The sequence below is a fragment of the Bemisia tabaci genome, chromosome 4, assembly GCF_918797505.1.
Source record: "Bemisia tabaci chromosome 4, PGI_BMITA_v3".
Taxonomy (NCBI): Eukaryota; Metazoa; Arthropoda; class Insecta; order Hemiptera; family Aleyrodidae; genus Bemisia; species Bemisia tabaci.
The window spans coordinates 59670599-59692413 of record NC_092796.1 but is presented as its reverse complement, the minus strand read 5'-3'; the positions used below and the strand labels follow the sequence as shown (position 1 = coordinate 59692413).

Here is a 21815-nt window from a genome sequence, read left to right as displayed (position 1 = left end):
TATTGCGCAAATTAAAATTTTATGGCCGAAATTTGTCGAGAGCTCGACTTGCTAACGGTATATATACTCATATTCTCATGAGCTAGCAGAGTAATGACCGATGGCAATAAGAGTCACAAAATTGCAATTGATTGTCACCATTCACTATCAACGGTGATTCTCGGAAATGCGCAACTTCGAATTTCGTCCATTTGAAAACTCCCCTTATTTTAGACGCGATTACTCGTAATTAATTTAAATGGATGGAAAATTGTTTCACCAATTTCTTATATTCACCACTTTTTGCGGTTTCTGTACCGTCCGTTCTCGAGTTGATCGCGGTGTATACATTCTTCCAGTTTACAACTAATACGTCACACATGAGTTTCTTTTTAATTTGAATCACAATGGTATGGACATGGTTAAAAAAATTGGGATATTTAAACATCCCTAAGTTTCCTCCTAAAAAAAAAAAAAAAAAAAAAAAACAATCGCTTCAAACATCGAAAACATGTTGGTGGCTAATGGAAGTGGTTTGGGTTCAAGGTTCTCTCGAATGGGGAGAGACACTTCATAATACTATATGTGGGCTCAAAAAGTATTTCTTTTTACTCGCGAAGATTTTTCAAAATCCGACTTTCTGTTTTAATTTGTTCATGAGGTATAGATGTATTATACCAGATTTGTACAGCCCAGTGTGGTTATGCATAGAACGACCCGTGTGAATATTTTTTCAGACTGATTAGTGTAGAGCTCTCAGTGGAAAAACGTGGTTTAATATCTGAGAGAACTACTCAGTTACTAGCTCTGATTTTTTATTTTGGGGGAAGTTTAGTGGGCTTGTCTTGCTTGTTTTTGGACTCAGCTTTCAGCAAACAATGTGGGCAAGGGAACGTAAGTCGATCGACGTCACTCTTAACCCAAACATGAGTAGCATATGAAGGCTTGCGAGAGTATTTTCAGTAAAATCTACGTAGTTTTTGTTTTCATTTTCCTCGGCTCCAGACTGATGTTGAAGCCATCTTCTCTTTTCAAAATTATATCTCCTTGTAACCGCCATTCACGCTCCTTTGTGCGGCTATGTACCTTGAAGGTCCTCAAAACTGTAGCTAGAAGAACCTTCAGTTTCAGCATGGCATACTTGCGACCTGGTAAATTCAAGGAGAGAGTAAATGAGTAAAAACAATAATCAATGATAATCAATTTTGGAAGCCTTTTTCCCTCCACAACGATTTTTGCAGAATATGAGAGAGAGAAAAAAAAAACTTTTGCCGGAGATATGTTGAATTTTTGCCAATATATTGACTGTTTCTTGATCTTGATGTGAAGTAAAGATGTTGATTTAAAAGTCTGTAACCATAAATCTATTTCATCTGCAAAAATGTGCGTCCGTGTTCTTTTTTTTTATGAGAACTAAGCAAAACATTTCCTCGGAATTTTTTATTTCTGTCCCTCATCTTTAAAACGAAGTATTGTACGAATTCTCGTATTCGTACCATGCAAGCGATGTAATTATTTTGACGTTTAAGAAGCTACAATTGCATACCTACCAATTTGAAGGAGCCATTAGATTTGTGCTTGTTTTAACACATTTGCATAAAAAAAAGTTAATCATTGGAGCTTCAAAAATTAATGACACTTTCGTTGCCAATTAAAATGTTTTTTGATTAAGCTGAAATTTTTTCTTACACTCAAGTTTTATTTTCTTAGTTCCCTAAGTGTAAACTACGCCAATTTATTACGCCAGACCTAGCACTTTTTTCGCAAATGAGGAAAGCCTTTCGAATCTTTGAGTGCGATCCCCTGATTTACAACTTTTTAACAAGCACCTTATACTTGTCTTGAGGTCAACGAAAAGCTCATTTTTCAATTTCGAGCAATTTTCTAAACTATTTTCTAATTTTAATTTGTTTTAAATTGTGTGCCAAAGTGGGTTGGTTTTGCAATCGCATCAGAATGAGGTTATATGTGGGACACTACTCACCTACGCAACTTCTTGGTCCAGCGCTGAAGGGCACGAAAGCGTAGTAATGCCTCGTTGAGGTGACCTCTGGCAAAAAGTTATCCGGGTTAAATTCGTCGGGATTAGGGTAGATGGTCGAATTACGGTGCAATTTGAACGTCCCAATAACTACGGTACTATTTTCCGGCAGGACCGCGTTTATTGACTCTAGCCAAGACAATAAAGAAATTCAACAAATTATTGGTTGTTAAGTAATATATGTAACAAAATATTCAACAACGGCTGTTTTCAAAGCAATATCAAGAGGCAGACGAGCCCAGCAAAATGGGTACATGTAAACAAATCGCGTGTCTATTGAGACGTGCGCTATATTTTCTCCTAAAAAAGGGATGGAAAATGAGTCCTGCACAATTTTCATTTCGTCCTTTTACTCACCGAAGAACGTAATTACATTTCAATATTGCTGAATTTCTTCTCGCAAATCGCAGTTTTACCAGGAGGATGTTCGTCTGACCTGACTGAAAATGTCACATTTTTCCCTCTGTGATCGCGCTGAAATCAGAAACATTTTTAACAAAAAAAGTCCTGGTATACAATCTTGTAAACGATTGAATTTTTCTAGTCGATTTTGCAACCTTAGAATAAAGGTACGTTCCTTCACTCGGGTAACGACGATTTAAGTTCCTTTAGCGAAAAATTTCGAGCCTACAGCCTGATTTTTGAAATTTATGTCGGCACGACAAGAATCGAAAATTGATTTATTACAAGGCGCAGATAGGAATATCGACGGTGTAGGTCGGCAATCACATAATCTTGGTTTGCGACGTCGCAGACTTCCTGTCATACTTTTTTCTTTAAATGGAAAACTACTCAACGGCAATTCTTTAAAATTGCCGTGATTTTTCTTCTATGTGCGAAGAATATTCTGCTAAAACTTTAAGGAATGATGTCAAAATTTCTCCTTTAAAAAAATAACACAGAGGCGGAGATTTTCAGACACCGAAAACGAGATATGTGATTGCTGACTTACGCCATCGATATGTCTTGTCTTATCGTGCCGACATAGCCAGTGAAAGTTTCAAGAATCAGGCTGCAGGAACTGGCATGGCACATGCGAGCGCTCCTATGTATAGGTTTTAATATTTCATTTTCTGAAGGCTCATAGAGGGTGTACAACACCAAAGGTGAGATTCTCTGCATTATGCAATTGTTCCTATCTAAAAATAACTTACCTAATTTAGTCTCTTGTCGTATTTGCCGGGCAATCATTGGCACTGGCGGATAGAGTCGTAAGGTCTCCATGATACACCTTTCCATGTATTTCATCTCAAGAGTATCCTCAAATGTAACCGGTCGATCCGAGTCTCCAAATATTTTCTCCAATTCTTCGACCACTTTTTCCTGAGCATGAAGAAGAAAAGTTAACGAAATCATACCTAGGTGCAACTACATTCACATTTACGCTGTTCAATAATAAAGAATTCAAATTATGAGTAACAAGGCTTTTTTACATAAATTAGAGTACCTGTATAGGGAGAGTACCGACAGATCGGTTCATGGAGGGCTTAGGGCCCAAAAGTGCAGCCACCCTTCTAACCAACTTCTAACGCACAAAATTTCACTGCCAGTCTGCAGATTCCAATTCTAACCAAGATGGCCAAGAATGTACAGAAATGAGCGTTCTTCCGCGACATTGAGTAAATTTATGCAAAAACTGAGTCAAACACGGGCTTAATAAAGGACGGTTCGTAACAATAGTATCAGTAAATCGCTATGGATAATTGAAATTCATAGGTTGACTGCCCTTTTGGGCCCTAACTTTATTCGTGGAGGCATCAGTGGAGGCCTGATGGACTTTCGGAGTTTCAGATCTGTCGCTACTCTCCCTATACAGGTACTATAACATAAATGACACCAAAACGCTTCAGCCGATAACTCATGCAACCTCCCTCGGTTGGATAAAAAACAATGCAATTTTTTTTTTTAAAATCGAAAATTTTACAGGGTACTCGACTGTACCTTTCAAAACGAAGAGAATGGTGACATGAATAACGAGATAAATGTTGAACGACTTTTTTCTCATTTTGGAAGGTACACCCGAGTACTAAGATTTTAGATTTTTTAAAAAAATATTGTTTTTCATTCAACTGAGGAAGGCTGAGTTTTCAGCCGAAACGTTTTTGTGTCGTTTGTGTAAAAGAGCCTTGTTAGATCGTATTCGATGGTGACTCGATATATCGTAACATCTGCTTCTATTCTTTGCTTCTATTCTCTGCTTCTATTCTCTGTTCCTATTCTCTACTTCTATTCTCCCGGTAAAAATTGGCGATAAGAGCTGCGTTTCAAAATACCATAGGAATTCTTATAGCCCGCTAAAGAAGGCTACAGAAAATCATATAGCTGGCTGTAGAATGCGTAGAAAATCATACGGCCGGGCTATACGAAGCGATACAAAATTATACAGCCGGGCTATAGTTCCTATAGCTTGGCTGTTGCTTTTTCGCCATCGATTATAAAAGGCTATAAGAAATTGTGTAGAAATTCGTGTGCTTTGGAAATCATTAAGTTTGATACGGAACCAACTTAATATTTACAAAACACACGTTATATTTTCCTTTAATACACATTTTTTTTTACCAATTAAAATGAGAGTAATCCATACAGGATTTGCAAACATTTCAAAATCATGAGTTGAAAAACGCTGACTCCGCCAGATTAAATATTAGAGCCTAACACAAAGCGGAGCGGCGACGCACTAGCGCCTACAAACCTAACAGGGATACTTCACGCATTGCGCAACGCGTGAAGTATCCCTGTTAGGTTTGTAGGCGCCAATGCGCGGCAAAGTGCGCAATTTCGCACTCTGCCCGCCCGCCGTGTGCCACGGCGTCTGAAGCAACTATTTCACACCATAGGTATTGCACAGTATCATAAGAAATTGAAGGCGCCCCAACATATTAAAAATGACAGGCATCCTTCAAAAGTACGGAGCTTTCCTCGCAAAATAAATCAAGATACTACGGCACAAAAAGAGAGCGGTAGTCCAAAAACTAACTAAGTCCTGGTGTCCGTATTTAGTAACGTTTAGCATACACTTTATCGCCTGGCTGTGAGCTGCTCAATCGCCATCGGCTATAAGAAATTGTGTAGCCGGCTATAGAAGCTATTGGAAATCTTATACAGCCGGTCGTAGGTCTATGGTATTTTGGAACACAGATTCTCATTCTACTGCCAATTTTTACCAGGGCTCTGCTTCTATTCCCTGCTTCTATTCTTTGTGTTTCTAGTCTCTGTCCTTCTGTATATAATTCGTTATTTTCCTCATGAAATAATATAACTACGATTCAAGGTCGTCGAATTTTTCTTGAAGATTGCATTTTTACCGGGAGAACTTGCGGATTTCTAACCAAAAATTTCACTGATTTTTCTTTGGCTCACTTGCAATAATCAGACAATCTTTGAAAAAAAAAACAAGCGGGAAAGTTCTAATACTGTCGTATTAGAAAAGCGCTCAGGTGTTAGTAAATGTATTTAATGAAGAAAGGACGTATAAGCTCCGTCGACTTAGCTGGGAAATGGAAATTAAACATCAGCTGATAGCAAACAAAGGTTACCAAGGAATCCGTAAACGCGTATTTTTGTTTCCCGAAAAGGAGCTCACCGTTGAGCTCATCAGGCGCGTTTTTTTTAGGCTTCATTTGAGTTCAACGATCGATTTCGATAAGAATTACTCTACCGATAAGAAATTTTCTTATGGACAAACGATCGAAACTACCTGCGCATTACGTTAAAAGCATAAAATACAGTTTTCACAGCTTTATTTATTTTAAAAATGGACCCCCCCCCCCCAAAAAAAAAAGCCTACACATCGATGAGCTGGTGCGCCATTTAAACGAATTAGCACTAGTATACTAGTACTCAGAGGCAAGTCGAAATCAAAAAGCGCTGCCTATCGGCTGAGCGCTTAAAATTCACGAGTATATTTTCGTAAAGAATTGAATTCTATAATGAAGGTACGTCCCTTCGTCTGGTAAATGAGGAATTGTAACTTGCCTTTCATCCATTATTTTATTTTTTATCCCAAGTGGTGTGATAATAAACTTACTTGAACATCAGGTCTAGCGCCCATCACACATAGGAAGAAACTGCTCGCTGCGGCGGTTGTATCGTGACCCTGCAATTTAAGTTGAACTCAGTAAACTGTCTTCATCGAAAGTTAGTGAATAAGAAAAAGACTTTGATTGATAGTTAGTGAGAGATCAAACGAACATAACATCAGCAATCATCTATTAATACGATTGACAGACAATTTTTTCTAAGGTCAGGGTCGTATTATTCATAGTCGTTTTTAAATGTTAAGGGCACTTTTATCCAGTGCACTTCCATATAGCTTGAGGATGCCTCGATGTTTAAGGAATGACTATGAATACAACCCTCAGTAGTTGTGGCTGTTAATCAATACCATAGTACTTAGCGCATATGTCTACTTTCCGAGAGTTTTTTTTTTTTAATTTATAGATTGTTTAAATTCGCCCACTACACATAAAACACCTCTCTTTTTTGAAGGCATTTTGACCTAGCGAATCATTTATTGTATAATGCATCTAACCCTATGCGTGTGGCCGATAACAGAGCAACAAGTCCGAGTAAAAGGTATTTGACCGATAGGGGACTTCATAATAATCTTGATATCATAGGCAGAGCCACGAGGAGCATAGGGGCGTATCCTCCCTCCCCGCTCTCTTTAAAAACAACAAAAATACCCCTAGGGGGTATTCCATACCTCTCAGACCCCCCAGGTGGGTTAGGTCAAGAGAAAATTTGCCCCTTTTTAGAAATGGCTGTCCGCAAATGCTTGATACCAGATTTTTGTTATAAAGAAAATAACTTGACAATAATTTGATTCTTAGAATAGCGACAGATGTATATCGTGTATATAAGTGAAATTATGTGAAATAGTGACCATGTGGATACTTCCTTCTAGTTTAACAGGGAAGAATATAATGGTGTCCTTGGGTTTCTTATCCTGTTCACTGTGCCATTTATTCATGGTTAGGTTAGTGAGAAATACAAAATTATCTCATTAGATATTGCGCACGATGGGAATTACCTCAAACATGATGGTGTCCACCTGCTCTCGCATTTCTTTGTCTGATAGAACATTTTCAATTTCCGTGCACTCCACAAGAAGATCAAGGAACGCTTGTCTCCTCTTTTGACCTGCAAAAGATACGAAAAAGTTTTAGAGGCACATAACGGTGGTGAAACTACAGTAATGCTTTTTTCGGTTTGCGACGTTGCAGACCTCCTGTAATACTTAATTTTCTACGTGGAAAACTACCAAACTTCATTCCTTGCAAACTTTGGTAATTTTTGTTCTCTAAGTGATGAAAATTCTAAGAAAATTTCAAACGATAATGTTGGTTGGGTCTCCATTTAAAGAAGTAAAGTATGAGCGAATATTTTGAAACACTGCAACCGAGTTACACATTTTTCAGTTTCACCGTCAATAAGTATCATTATTTGAACTTTATTTACTTATTTGGTTTTACTTATTTGGTTTTACTTTTTTGGTTTACTTATTTACTTATTTGGTTTTTACTTATTTGGTTTTTTCTGCGAATTTTTGGAGCAGTCTTCAATACGGAATGCTGCGCATTTTGCAGCCATTTCACCATCATGCAGTACGAATGATACGCATAAACAACAATTCTATCCAGGAGATCAAATAAAGCGAATGGAAAGTCTAAGTAACACGTCACATTTACATAGCCTCTTGGCAATTTAATTGATGAACGATGAGGGTGAAGAACCTATTGGTGGACGGACATGGTTAATTTGAAGTTCGCCTTCGATTTCGCTGCGTAGGCAACAGACATACAGGAAAACGCAAATAGCTATTGATTCGAAAAATACTTATTTATCACGTCTCTTAAACTTTGATAGACCCATTAGACAATGTTTAAATCTAATGGCAAGTATCGTCTACTTGAGAATCGCCTTCAATTTCGCTGCATAGGCAACAAACGCACAAGAGAGCACGAATAGTTATCTATTCTAAAACGCTGATTTTTAGCGCTCAATAAGTTTTGATTGAACCTGTAATAATGATAAATGTAACTACTGATGGTAACCTTAATTTGAAAATCGTCCTCAGTTTCGCCTTATATGCAACAAACCAAACAGAGAGTTACATTCTCTGAATAAAATCCTGCGGTGCTTGGGATGTTCGGTGTATTGATCATCAACAGTGACAAATTTCTGATCATTATAATAAAATGCGCGGCAATATTACAACTTCACAAATCGATGGACTTGTTTGCCAGCTCAAATTTTTGAAACAAGGTGGCGACATGGTGCTGGGTCCACATCATTTCGCGGGGGAACGCAGCCATGAAGTTTCATAAGTTATTATTAGAGTTAACTATATTTTTTGAACTCCAATGCGCACCAGTACGATTCTGAGGGGGGAAGGTGTTCAGATCAGGCAGCTTGCATTAGAATATTAAGTAGAAGTCACGCCGAGAGATCTATACCGAATTAGGCCTTTTTAGATCTCATATCAGAAGATTACACCCGGCGGTGAACCCAATTTCACATGCCTCAAAATCCAAGACGGCATTAAAACGCCGTCATGGATATGACCCGCGACATGACACAAAAGTGTGATCCTCGCGCCATTTACCGTTGCTGCTCAACAACTCTCATAACAAAACAAGGAAAATCCGAAAAAATTATTATCAGGCTCAAATTTTTGATACGGTGCTCAACAAAAATTAAATTCAAGTCACGAGTGGTCGTTGATCGTGCTCGAAAATCTTGATTATATGTGAAGTTTTAGGTCAAAAACTTCATTAAAATAAGCCTTGTTAAAAATAAAAATTCGCGGTGAGATTAATGTTCTTACATACCAACGTCATCTACATCCAAGTCATCTGTCAAACCAGCCGACTGTCCGAACGAAGACCCTTTGACTACTTCTGTCTTTTCCGTAGCGGATCCGTTCTCGATTTCTTTCAGTTCTGAGTTTTGATTGACATCAATTAGGCCATTCTTTCTCAGACGATAATCCTCCTTTTTCTTCTTGATAACCTATCGAAACAATAGTAAAATTCGTTCAGTCGATTCCTGTATGACCGCTAATTGAGGGGCTCGGAGGACAAGGCGCATTAGAGCAGTTTTTGAAAAAAAATTGAGATATTAATGATTTCAAGTACAGCTAGTCTTAACGCATATTCTGTGAAACATTCCTTCCAAATTCCATTTTTTAAGCATCAAAAAGTCAGTTTGAAGTTTCTTTCCACCATAAAAATTCATGTCATTTTGAAACTTCAAACGCGTATTTCTGGAAATAGCAAAAACTGCACTTATGTGCCTTTTCCCCAGAACCCCTCAATGGCAGTTTTGATTGAAGGGTATGTCGCATACAGTTCTGCGGTGCTAAGGAAAAACGCCGTATGAACCTTCAGGCGTTGTCGAATTTTCCCCGGCAAATCACTAATTTTCAGGAAAATTTGTGAATATTTTTCTGCCAATTTCTCAGATAATTTTGTTTGTAATTTGATCTAAAACGTATGAAAATTTCGATGAAAAATATGCTTAATTTTTCTCATAAATGAACATTTTATCGAAGGAAATTTGGCAACTCCAGAATGTTCATACGGCGTTTTTCCGTAGCACGGCAGAGTTGTCGATGAAGATTCAGACCAAAAAATGCACCTATCTTCTTGCTGCAGTTTGCAACAGAATAATTTTCAAGAAATGGCAAAAACATTTTAACCGTCCTAAGCCAACAATTTAAGCGAAGAGAGGGGGCAGAAAAAAAAAAAAAAAAAAAAAAAAAAAAAAAAAAAAGCAGGTGCGGGTCCTTATGCGCACGCCTAGTGCGCCTAGGGACGCCTAAATCCCGCCCTGGGACTCATCGAGGATATGGAAGTGAGTCATGCTGATACATAATAAAAACTGAAAATTACAGACGAATAAATTATACATCAAAGTGAAATTCTCACTGAATTTCTCCGTCTCATATTTCTACACTATTCAAAATTATAATAGCATGAGGCTAGCCCGACCGGAGCCAGGATTATAATCGAGAGAAATGGGAAGTGAAACATTTCCAAACAGACTTATGCAATCGGGCATTTCCCATGAATGACTAATTTGGGATTTTTAATCCGATTGACGTTGCAAGAAAGCGATGCCCTTGCTGCAACATTTCGCTTCTCAGAGAGAGGAAGAGGTGCCTGCCCCCTGCCTCTTAGTTATGACCTTGTTTCGAAGGAGTTTCGGAAAAAAACGCATCGTAAAATTGATCTTAGAGGGAGGTTTTGATGTCAGCTTTTAATTGCAGCATATGAATCCGAGACTTCGACTTTCATTCATATTATTGTCTGTATGCTTTTTATCTGTATGAGTTACGTTAAAATGAATTTAGTCAATTTTTGAAAAGGATACGTACGTTCTCTGTCAAAGAGTGAATGAATTTTAAATGTCTTATTTGTTCCTTGGCAAGACCAGTGAGTCCAAAAATGAAATCTGGGCGAAGCCACAATTTTGTGTGGCGTAGATGAAGAATCTCACACATTCTGGAAGTACAAAAATTTACATGTTTAGCTAAGGGTCGCTCAAGGGGTCTTTTTCCTTTCGGTCATCTTCGAGGGAGGAGAATCATAACATTTATTTCATCATCAATTTATTGTGCCTGGCATCCCTCAAAGGTGCTGTAGGGATTTTAATCTGATATAAATTTTCATTCCGGCCCAGAAAAAAAGAAGAAAAGAAAAACATTTCAGAAAGTTACAAAGAAGTGATGCTATTTGTGACAAGAGTTCAGTATTTCAAAATAGAGTCCTTTTCATTTTGTTCATTTAATGTATATTACAGAAAATTCTCAGTTGAAAATTACAGTGCTGTCACTATTGCCACTCAATTCCGGTATGTCTAATGTCAGAATTCCGACGAGGGCAGCTTAAACAGGTATGAGGGATCAATATTTTACTTCTGCATAATTCTAAGTAATCTCTATAGCTGTTAGACTTGTATAGCATGAAAAATGATGATGTGATATCTTTTTTTGGATCAAAATCATTAATATTTACTAATCAAACTAGCTTTGCAGTTGTTTCTTCATCAAGTTGCTTCTTCCACCAAAAATGTATCTGAGTGAAGAAATGGCAGATACACAATACCACTCTTAATACTGCGCTTTAAATAACAATTCCGTGGAGTAAATAAATTAAAGAGCGTGCAAATATTTTTCACGCAGTCTCGTTCTTGACATCAAGGACCGTTTTCGGAAATTTAATGGACTATAAGATGGGAAAAATTAATAAATCTTACTTCATCACTGCCATTGCATAGGCAAATCCGCTTGCTTTTTGAGTTTTTTTATCGACTCCCATCGCTGTCTCTGTAAGTGAAAGATAAGAAATTAGGATGCTTGCTTACACATTTTACGTGGAAAGATTATCCACAATTAGACGGAGTCGTAATTGAATCTCTATTCAATTACGACTCCGTCTAATTGTCCAACAACATGAACACTAGGAACCATGTGACGATTTTAAATCGATGAGTAAAGCCGAAAAATGGCATAGGGGCTTGTTTCAGAGAAATCCAATGGTATCATAGTGTTTCTCGCAAAGTTTTAAGTATGAATAAGTACTCAAATTGCAAATCTCTATATCATGCAAGAGTTTCATTGCTTACGTCTCCAAAACTGGCACATCACTTTGAACTCCAAGAGGTTCAAAGTTTTGCTAAACACTTATGAGTTATGCCCCTAAAAAAGAAGGTGAAGCATATCCCATCAAGCTAAGAAAGATATTTCTTTTTCCTGCTGGCTTTGTGTTAAAATAGTGAAGCTCCGAGGGCACTGCTTTACTAAGTTGCCCAGATCGTCTCAATTGAAGAGCTGGGTGCATTTGGCATTTCTTGGTTGCGGTGTTTCAGGGTCTCCGTTAACGTTTCATCCACTATAATTGTAGCAAATGCATGGACTTCGTTTAAACTTTTACTGAATTTTCTTTAGGACTTTACATGCTGGAAACTAAAATTTTCAGAAAATGTATCCAATAGATTCCTCCCTAAAATATGATTTAGTAATGGAGATTCTGAAACACCGCAACCAAGAAATGCCCTTTCTGTACGCAACGCCTCAATTTTCTTCCATTTACCCTGGTGCTCTGTTTATTTTCAATTGATCGATTGAATCTACCGTAGATTTAGGGATTAATTTGAAGGACATCAACGTAATATTCCAAATCTCCTCTGCTTGATACGGACTGAATTACTTACCTAGTAAAATTTCAACGGTACAGGCGCTCATATAGTGGTGGACATCAAACTCTTCGTTACTCTCCACGCGCATCTTCTCGACCGTGAATCGGCAGTTGGCGTTGAAAAGAGTCATGAAAGATTTGAGAACGTTCAAATGGAACGTCGGAGCGATGATCTTTCGGTGTGCACGCCATTTTTCACCTGTCAGGTGAACAATTTTTAATAATAATTAGAAAATGTTTACGTTCGGCGATGTTGTCCCTGAGGCCGTTATGTACTCGTAGGTACAGCATTTTTCAGTAAAAAAAGAAAAGTATTTGCTCTGAAAATAGGCAACCCGTGAGGTGCCCTCATATTGCAATTTTCTGTCGTCTACGAGTCGTGGTAAATTTCGACACTGTTAAAGTGAAAATTTTCTGCCGTGACCTTACAATTAATTGCAATTAGTGCGATTTCAGAATTTAATTCCAAAAGTGAATACACCTCATCCTCGTGCAGACGACTTTATTCATGCATTCAGGCCTATTTCTACAAGGGGGGGGGGGACAAAAAATCGGCAATTTGCCGTAACTTGGCAACGGTGGAAAATTACCGGGTTCCTTAACTAGGCAGTGCAACAACGTCTGATAGACAGTTTATTGCTAAACAACGACGCATAGTAGAACGAGCCAATTGGCGAAGTCGGACATGAAGTTTGCGACTAAAGCTGCAAAATTTGATGTTTGATTCGCCAGTAGATGAGGTGGAATGAGGAATATTTAATGATGGAAAAGTTAACGGAAGGCAAGAAAATCTCCACGACCCTTCGAGAATTGTAGGCTCGCGTTGTACACTGGTTGGACATGGTGTCCACCGCACCGCGGGTGGGAGGTCTGGTCTGACACCGACAAATTACGAAGGTCAAAGCGCGCACCGTGCTTTGCATGCAATGCGTAAAGTATTCGTACGGTCTTGTAGGCGCTTACATGCGTCGCCTGCCGACGCTGTTTGGTGCAATGCGTGAAGTATTTCTGAAGTCTTGCAGGCGCTAATATGCGTCGGCCACACTGTGCTCGGCACGATTATTCGAACTCGCGTTAGAATAATTGCGGCTTCAAATAATGTTGATTGAAAGGTCCACGTTGTGTTTGGCCGCCGCATGAGCATTTCAACGTTGCCTTGTTTCTTCCGATCAAATATTTTTCCCGAGAAAATTTAGGAAAGTTCTCTATGCTAGCTTTTTTATATTAAATGCACCATTAGACAAGGTATGAATTTAAGCACTTCGATACATAAATCTTCACTAGAATTTCACGTAGAACACGATTCGCGCAACGAAAACTACTGAAATAAACGCCTTTATTGTACATTGGCCGCGAGAAATTTAAATTGCCCGGTCGCAAGAAAAACAATACTCTACGAGAGTTAAATTGCGCCCTGCATCGGCTTTAGCAGACTACTCAATCGAGCATTGTTTCTTTCCCACCCTGTGTTTTTCAAAGTGTGTACAGCTTGAACTTAGCATCAAGATTGAGGTTGCCATATTTTCATATTGCTGTTGTAGTATGGTCCCCTTTAAATTTAAAATTCATCAAATTCGGCACCCTCCAGGCGGCAGCCAATCCCGTGGGAGCACTCTCGAACCCAGATTAATCTGAAGAGATGTGGGGTAACAGAACAGACTGCTGAGCGCCGGGCTAGAGACTCAGGCCACATGCCACAAATGATGAAGGGATGAAAATGAACAAGTAACACAAAACTTTAGTTTGGCGTGACCAAAAATTTAACTACAGAAACATTACCGACCCGTCCGATGAAAGATGGGGGGTAATCCGCAAGGATTACCCCAAAAAAGGGAAAAATATCGAGAGCAAACGACTTACTCGCACATCCAGGAAAAACGAGCCAAAAACGAACTGAGAGCACTCCCGACCAACCAGAAAGCAGCACCTATGGCGTCACTTTCTGGGTTAGAGAGTGCTCCCACGGGATTGGCTGCCGCCTGGAGGGCGCCGAATTTGATACATTTTAAATTTAAAGGGGACCATACTACACTGTGATCGTCATAGTGACGTTTAGCGTACAACTTAACCCAAGTAAATCAGTCTTACTTCCATGAACGGAAAGTTTGAATTTATTCATAAAAAACGTCATTAGCACGGTCAGGAGTTAAGCGAGGGTTTGGATTTCGATGGCTCGACGTCGAGCGATCGCGAGCGATCGAAATCCTCGTTGCCTATTGGCGTTTCACTTTCAATACACGCGTTCTACTCACACGTGTATCTGTCGCTTTAGACCTATTGCCCGGGTGTACACAATATCCGACCAGTGTATACCGCGAGCCTGCAATCCTTTGATCGAATAAGAATTGTGGCAATTTCTCTGCTTTTTGTTCGCTAATTTTTTTTAAAAAAAAAATTAAACGAGGAAGAAGCTAACTTAATAGCTTGAAATATATTTCTGTCGAAGGAGAAGAAAATTAGGATGGTTTTAAATAAATTACGTTGAGTGGTTTTTATAGGAAAAAATAAAGTATGGGTGGGAGTCTGCAATTTCACAAAAGGAGATACGTGGCATCGCATTTTGGTCATCAATTTGTTAATATCTCGTTCAAAATACGATCTTCGAAAAACCCGTCGCGTGAATAGTTTTTTATGTACAATTTTTTAGAGAAGACAAGTGACGTATATTTCCACGTCAAACATTGTATAGTGATCCATTATTCTGAAATACCTGCCGCAACGTATCTCTATCATCTGTTCAGTTCAATCCGATAGAAGAATGACGTCATTGATCGAAGCCCCGTGCTGAGCCAGTGGCAAAGCGTGACTAATTTGAAGCTGTGGTATAAAGAATCGATTATTAAGGGTTCGTTGCGAGCACCCTGTTTATCGATCCTTTTCCATAGGTTTAAATTGCAGATTAATAGATATATCACAAAACACGCCACGCCACTGGGTTGAGCACTTAAAAACATCTATTAAAGTTGTTCTTTAACCGAACAACTTCAAAATATCAGTATTTATAATACTAAACAATGCAAATTTTTAAGGCTGTATTGTCAAAATGAGGTTTGAATTCTAGTTAAATCTTTCACTGGAGGATTTTCTAATCATAGGGTTTTGTTTGAGATAGATTACCTAGAACAAAATCCACGCATTTCCAAAAAGGGGCAAGAAAAGGCTCCCATATTGGGAGGCTCATTTTGCCAACGATAAACAGGTCCGAATGCTGACAATTTTATTGATACTTTACGCATTTTTACGGACTAGCGAAGCGATATTTTCATTCTCTAACAAGTTTAATCTGCCGTTTATACCTATGAAAGAGGATCGACAAATAGTGCGTTCGCAACGAACATCATAATGATCGATTCTTTACCATGGCTTCAAATGGAGAAATATCGATCAATCGATCATTCACACCTCGTCGCTGACTTTGGCAAATAAACGTTTTTGAAGTATGCGTCGATTGAACTCATAGTCATACCTGTGCTGATCAACAGTCCGTCCCCAAGCCAGGGCTCAAAGAACTTATATTCAGGCGCCTTGTCAATGTGGGAGTAACTGCTTAAGATTATCTGCAAAGAAATATCAGAATTACCATTGATTTCGTGCTTTTGTTCCCCAAGAATCCGTACACAGGCTAGAAGACTTACATACCAGTGGCGTGGCGTGCTTTGCGATATATCGATAGATCTGCCATTTAAACCTACGGAAAAGAATCGATTAACAAGGTGTTCGCAGAGAACACCTTAACAATCGATTCTTTACCACAGGTTCAAATGGCATAACAATCGATACATCGCAATTCACGCCACGCCACTGTTACATAGGGAAAGTACGGACATGTCGAAATATGGAGCTCTTCAGGCCCGAAAGGACAGCCAACCTTACTTATTTTGGGTACACGGACTTTATGTCCACTTTTTTTACGTCCACAGACTTTTCGTTCACAATTTTTACGTCCACCGATCTGAAGCCCACACTATTGTTAAGTCCATTACTTAAACGTCCACTAAGTTAAGTCCACTAAAATCAAATTCAAGCGTCATATTTTAGTCCGCGTGTAAAATTATATTGACAATATCGAAATGAGAGAATTAAGAGAGAATGAGGTGTTGTTATCGTAACTCATATTTTAAATGAAATTTTAATTTCTTCTTTTGATTCATCTTTTCAAATTGTCATTGGTAAATACTTGGTTTCGTTTCTATCCTTGAAATTTCCGATGTAAAATATGCCTTAAATGCACCTTCTTTTTTTTTACTGAAATTGATTACTTCATTTTAAAAACATTTACATTTTTAAAACGTGGTAAATCTTTGTAAAAACTTTTCCAAGCAATGGCATCGATATGAATCTCAATGAGCCGTAGTTGCGATGAAAGAAACTGTACAAAAATTAATAAAAGAGGAAAAAAACTAGGAAGCACGCAATTTTTTGTTTTTAACTTATTTGTACATCGACCTTCTTGAGTCAAATACGTCCAATTTTGAGCTTTTAGTTGCGCTTACACCACGCTGCAGCACAGTAAAAGCCCAAAACATAAAGCAATAAATTTGAATGCTTTGGAAATCATTAAATTTGACACGGAACCACAATTATATCTACAAAAAACACATTATATTTTCCAGTGGTACATATTTCTTTTTCATCAGTTTAAAAGGGAACAATTAATGCAGAGAGTGCAAACATTTCAAAATCATGAGTTGAAAAACGCTGACTCCGCGAGTTGAAACATTAGCGCCTAACACAGAGCGGAGCGGCGTGTTAGCAGCGCAGAACGCTCACTGGCGCCTACAAACCTAACGGGATACTTCACGCATTGCGCAACGCGTGAAGTATCCCGTTAGGTTTGTAGGCGCCAGTGAGCGTTCTGCGCTGGTTGCCTGCTGCGCCGCAACGCTTTAAGCAACTATTTCGCGTCAGAGGCGTTGCACAGTATCCTACAAGATTGAAGGCGCACACAATTACTAGTTAAAGAGGGCTTTCAATTTTGACTGCATCTGTTACTGAAAAATGTTTAATTTGGCGCTGGCGCGTTTCCTAGGCTCCCGCTTTGGTTTTCATTTTATCATATCCGTACAGTGTACACATGAACATGTGTTTTTATCTGCTTCTAGAGTCTGTTCTCTTTCATGACTTGATTCATGAATGAAATTTTTTTAAGAATGAAGGTATAGTAGTAGTATGCATTTATTTTTGAGGTGGTTCGTGTCATTTAAATGAGAAGAAAAACAAGCGGGAAAGTTCTAATACTGTCGTATTAGAAAAGCGCTCAGGTGTTAGTCAATGTATTTAGTGAAGAAAGGAAGTATAAACTCCGTCGACTTGGCTGGGAAATGGAAATAAAACATCAGCTGATAGCAAAAAAAGGTTACCAAGGAAACCGTAAACGCGTATTTTTATTTCCCGAAAATGAGCTCACCGTTGAGCTCATCAGGCGCGTTTTTTTTAAGGCTTCATTTGAGTTCAACGATCAATTTCGATAAGAATTACTCTACCGATAAGAAATTTTCTTATAGACAAACGATCGAAACTATCGGCTGAGCGCTTAAAATGTGGACATAACATGTCCACAATTTGGACAATTTTGGACATATTCATTGTTGGACATTAAATCATGTGGACTTAATAAAGACTGGACTTAACGTTTAGTGGACATTATTAGCGGTGGACATTTATTTAATGGACGAAAGGTAGGTGGACATAAAGTCCTGGAAGCTTATTTTAGCCAGAATTTTTTAATTTCTGCCCAATATGGTTGAAATTCTGCATTTCTGGTGAGCAAGCGCTTTTTGCTTTGCCTATGGTCCATTTGATTAAAGAACCAATAATCTTCATATCAAGTATCCAACCGTATATTACTCCATGGTATAAAATCACAAGAAAATACATAACGAATAACAATTGAGGCGCGAAACACTTAAGGGGATTGAGCCAGAGACCTGTCGGAGGGCGTACCCTCTTTTTTCTTTGATTTGATAATTTTTCTTACTGGTAAATCTCCCCCCCCCCCCCGTGAAATGGTTAAAATTTAAAATATTTGTCTAGACGAAAATATATTACCTCAATATCTCGAGGGTCCGTCAGTGCAACAAATAGTCTGGGACCAAACCAAGCTTTTATCGGAGTGCCTTCTTTGAAATTGAAGCTCAAGGAATATGCCGTCTCAAACATTGCTGTGTAAAGAAAAAATGAAACAGGTTAAATCAATTAGGCTAAAATATATCATTCATTTAAAATGATGATTTTCCTCATATCAACGACAGTACTACAGAAAAAGACTCGCAATGTAAATAGGTCGCGAGAGCACGATGCGAACTTTCTGATGCGTGTCGGATCCAAGACAGTAATTTTATAAAAAAGTACGCTCGCAAAAAAACGTAACTGAATTCCAATGTTGCCAGATTATTCCGCGTAACTTGCCTTATTACCAGGAGAATTTTAAGATCAGCTAACTGAAAATTTCACTTATTTTTCCTGTGATCTCATGAAAAAACTGGACAAATTTTTGACGAAAATTATGCAGGTAAAAAAAACTGCATGGTTATGCAGGTTAAAAATTAAATTGTTTGAGTTTATTTCGCAACCTTGGAATGAAGTTACGTTTCATCGTGCGGGAAACGACAAACTCTTCGCGATTAGTAATGCGATTCTACCATGCTAAGGAAGAACGCCTCACGAGCCACTAGAGTCATCTTTCCTTTGATAAAATCAATTTTAAAGGAAATTTGTGAATATTTTACCTGGAATTTTGCAGAGAATTTTTTTCGCGATCAGATCTAAATTATCTAAAGATTCAAAGAGAAAATATTCATAACTCTCCACAGTGAATAAACATTTTATCGGAGGAAATTTGGCAATAATCGAGTGCTCATACGATTTTTTTTCTTGGCAGTATTGTCAAAGGGTGAGTTGTTTTTGAAGTTAATGAAATAATTAAACTGCACTCAGCCTCCTTCATTCGTAAAATACATTTTTGTTATCAAAAGGCAGGAGTAAATACAATGTTGATGTCAAACGCGGTAATTGTTTTTGTCAAATCTTTTACACAAGATGTGCATGACTCTTGTCAAAAAACATGAGGGCAACCATGAGGTTGAGTTATTCGAACTATTTCCTTTACTTAAATTAAGTTCGAGGTATTGCTGTTTCGCAAAACAACAGGTGAAGGGGGAGGAGGGTTGACGAATTAATAGGGGGACGTGAGAAAGGGGCCTCTGAAGAGACCTGTCCCACTGTCCCCCGAAGATTCACTCCCCCTTCCCGAAAAGTTGTAATCGTGTGCAGCCACAAAATACCACCATACTCCTGTGAAAAGTAAATGGTCTCCTGTCCCCTTAATCTACCATTTCCTATCCATTTCAATTTTCAGCAACGCACATGCTATTAATCAAATAATCAAATAAATCTCAGAGATCTGTGAAGCACCAACATGCGCATGCGCACTGCGCCTTAAGTCAAAGTATTATCCATTATAAAGTCATTTCCTTAACATTCTGAAATATTTTAAACTTTTTGGTACCAAAATGGAGCTTGGGATCAAAATATGTTTAAAAACGTGCCAAAATAATGAGTACAAGAAACAACACCATAATGTGGCCCGAACTGTGCGTAACGAGGTGGTAAAATAGCGCTGGGTATTTTCATCTTATAATGCTGGTATTCTAATGCATCTGCCTGAGCTAGACCCCCCCCCCCCCTCTCCCGTTTTGTAGTGATACCCACTAGATCACAAATTTTTTACTGTAATTGAAATTTTTGGAATTTTTTGACTTCTCTTCCCCCACAAAATAGTCTGGACCCAGCAATATTTTACCACCTTAGTAGTGAGTGCTTAGTAGGCATTTCTTCAGTCATCTCAGAATTTTACAAGATTCAGCTAATTAAAGTGATCCTACAAAGACTTTTCCATGAGTCATCACATAGGACTGCACTGATAAAGGTATTTGCATACTTAGCTACATTGACGTAGTTGGATTTCGGAAAGTCTGTCGTCCAGAGATGGTGGTTCCGTACAGTAAAATTTAGTCCAATTAACATCAGACAACCTTTCTCTTCTCAATAATTTTACCTCAACAATCCCGGAAAAAGGTGGCATTCTGCTGTACTAAGGAAAAACCCCTAAAGAGCTTCATAATGTCGCCAAATTCCCTCTCAGAAAATATTTATTTTCGAAGAAAGTTATGACTATTTTTCCTTGAAATTTTCTTAAAAACACTTCAGATTAAATTACGAAGAAAATTGTCCGAAAAATCGAAAGGAAAATATTCACAAATTTCCCTAAAAACCTTTGATTCGTCGAAGGAGAATTGGCAACGTCTGAGGGCTCATACGACGTTCTTCTTTAGCATGACACCATTGCTGACTTGTTATTTGGGCCGATCTTACAGCCCTTGGAATGAGTGTGATTAAGAGCTTTCCCTCTCAATGTCCGAGAGAGAATAAAAAAAATACAGGACGAATAAACCAATAGGAATTTAGAGTTTCTTACCGTTCGGATTGCCAACGAGCACGTGAGCGCTGCCGATAAGAGGGAACCCCTCGAAGCCGGGGATTTTAGCCGCCAACTCATAGAGTCGCCTCCTGGTGAGTCGGAAATAAAAATACCACAACACGAGGGCGGTCGCGGATAGCCACACTAGGGCGCCGGACATGGAGCTCGGCGGAGATACATGGAGCCAACTTCCCGTCGCGGACATGGTGTCTCGGATGACAGGAGGGAGAGAAGTAAACAGAAGGAGATGAAAACTGCACGGGTGAAATTCAGGAGCACAAGAGCGTCTTTCATGGCAAGGAGCCCGGCCGAAAGATGAGTGCGGCAATCGCTTGACCACGGTGAAGTGAATTTTTTAGAGCGGGCCCGTTTGGGAAAACTCATTAAAAGAACTTTAATGGGAGCATGGTTTTAGGACCTGGGCCAAGGTCACGGAGGGTCTATTGTTGCCGGAAAACTGGGCTGCATTTCATTTCGCTCACTCCTCTGGGGACACGCTCTCGTGCCGCAAATATTCATATTCGTCGCGTTTAACATGCTACTCGAAAATTAACCAACATCGATTCATGGGAGAGGCGAAGGGAGCCATTTGCATAAATTGGGCCGAGTTTATCGGAAAGGAACCAATCCACATAAAGTTGAAACTGAGAAAAAGAGGTTTGAAGTTTTATTCCTCCGTAAGACTCGATGTAGGAAATAAACTTCAACCTCTCTTTTCACAGTCTATTTTCGACTTTGAGTTTATGGCATAGGAGAAAACATACGACCAGTGAAACTCAAAAAAATTCTTAACTCAATTTTTCCGAAAATATGGGTTGATCCCTTCCGAATAAACTCAGACCAATTGAGAAATAGAATAAGAGGTTATAAAACTTTAGTGAACATCACGAAGAAAAATGTTCTTTTTGATCAAAGGAAATTCTAATTAATAATATCTGGACGAGAATTCTGGTTGAATCAACTGGAAATCTCCTTGTTTCAGACGGTATTTCTGTTGCTTCAAAGAGACGTCTTGTCACATTAAAGAGATTTCCAGTTGACTCGACGAGAATTGAGGGGCTTGGAGGACAAGGCACATAAGTGCAGTTTTTGAAAAAATTAAAATATTTATGAT

The 21815-nt window shown here is 38.6% G+C and overlaps 1 protein-coding gene across 1 annotated transcript; it reads right to left on the bottom strand.

The window, feature by feature from the left end:
- Positions 1 to 195: 195 nt before the first annotated feature.
- LOC109042612 (cytochrome P450 4g15) lies at positions 196 to 21310 on the bottom strand. The gene is made up of 12 exons (XM_019059479.2): positions 20699 to 21310; positions 18271 to 18383; positions 15689 to 15779; positions 12239 to 12421; positions 11282 to 11351; positions 10401 to 10527; positions 8854 to 9034; positions 7053 to 7162; positions 6048 to 6116; positions 3175 to 3343; positions 1964 to 2149; positions 196 to 1127 (listed from the first exon to the last, which is right to left on the bottom strand). The coding sequence occupies exons 1-12, from the start codon at positions 20904 to 20906 to the stop codon at positions 949 to 951; spliced, it is 1686 nt and encodes a 561-aa protein (XP_018915024.2). The 5' UTR covers positions 20907 to 21310; the 3' UTR covers positions 196 to 948.
- Between the last annotated feature and the right edge of the window lie 505 nt (positions 21311 to 21815).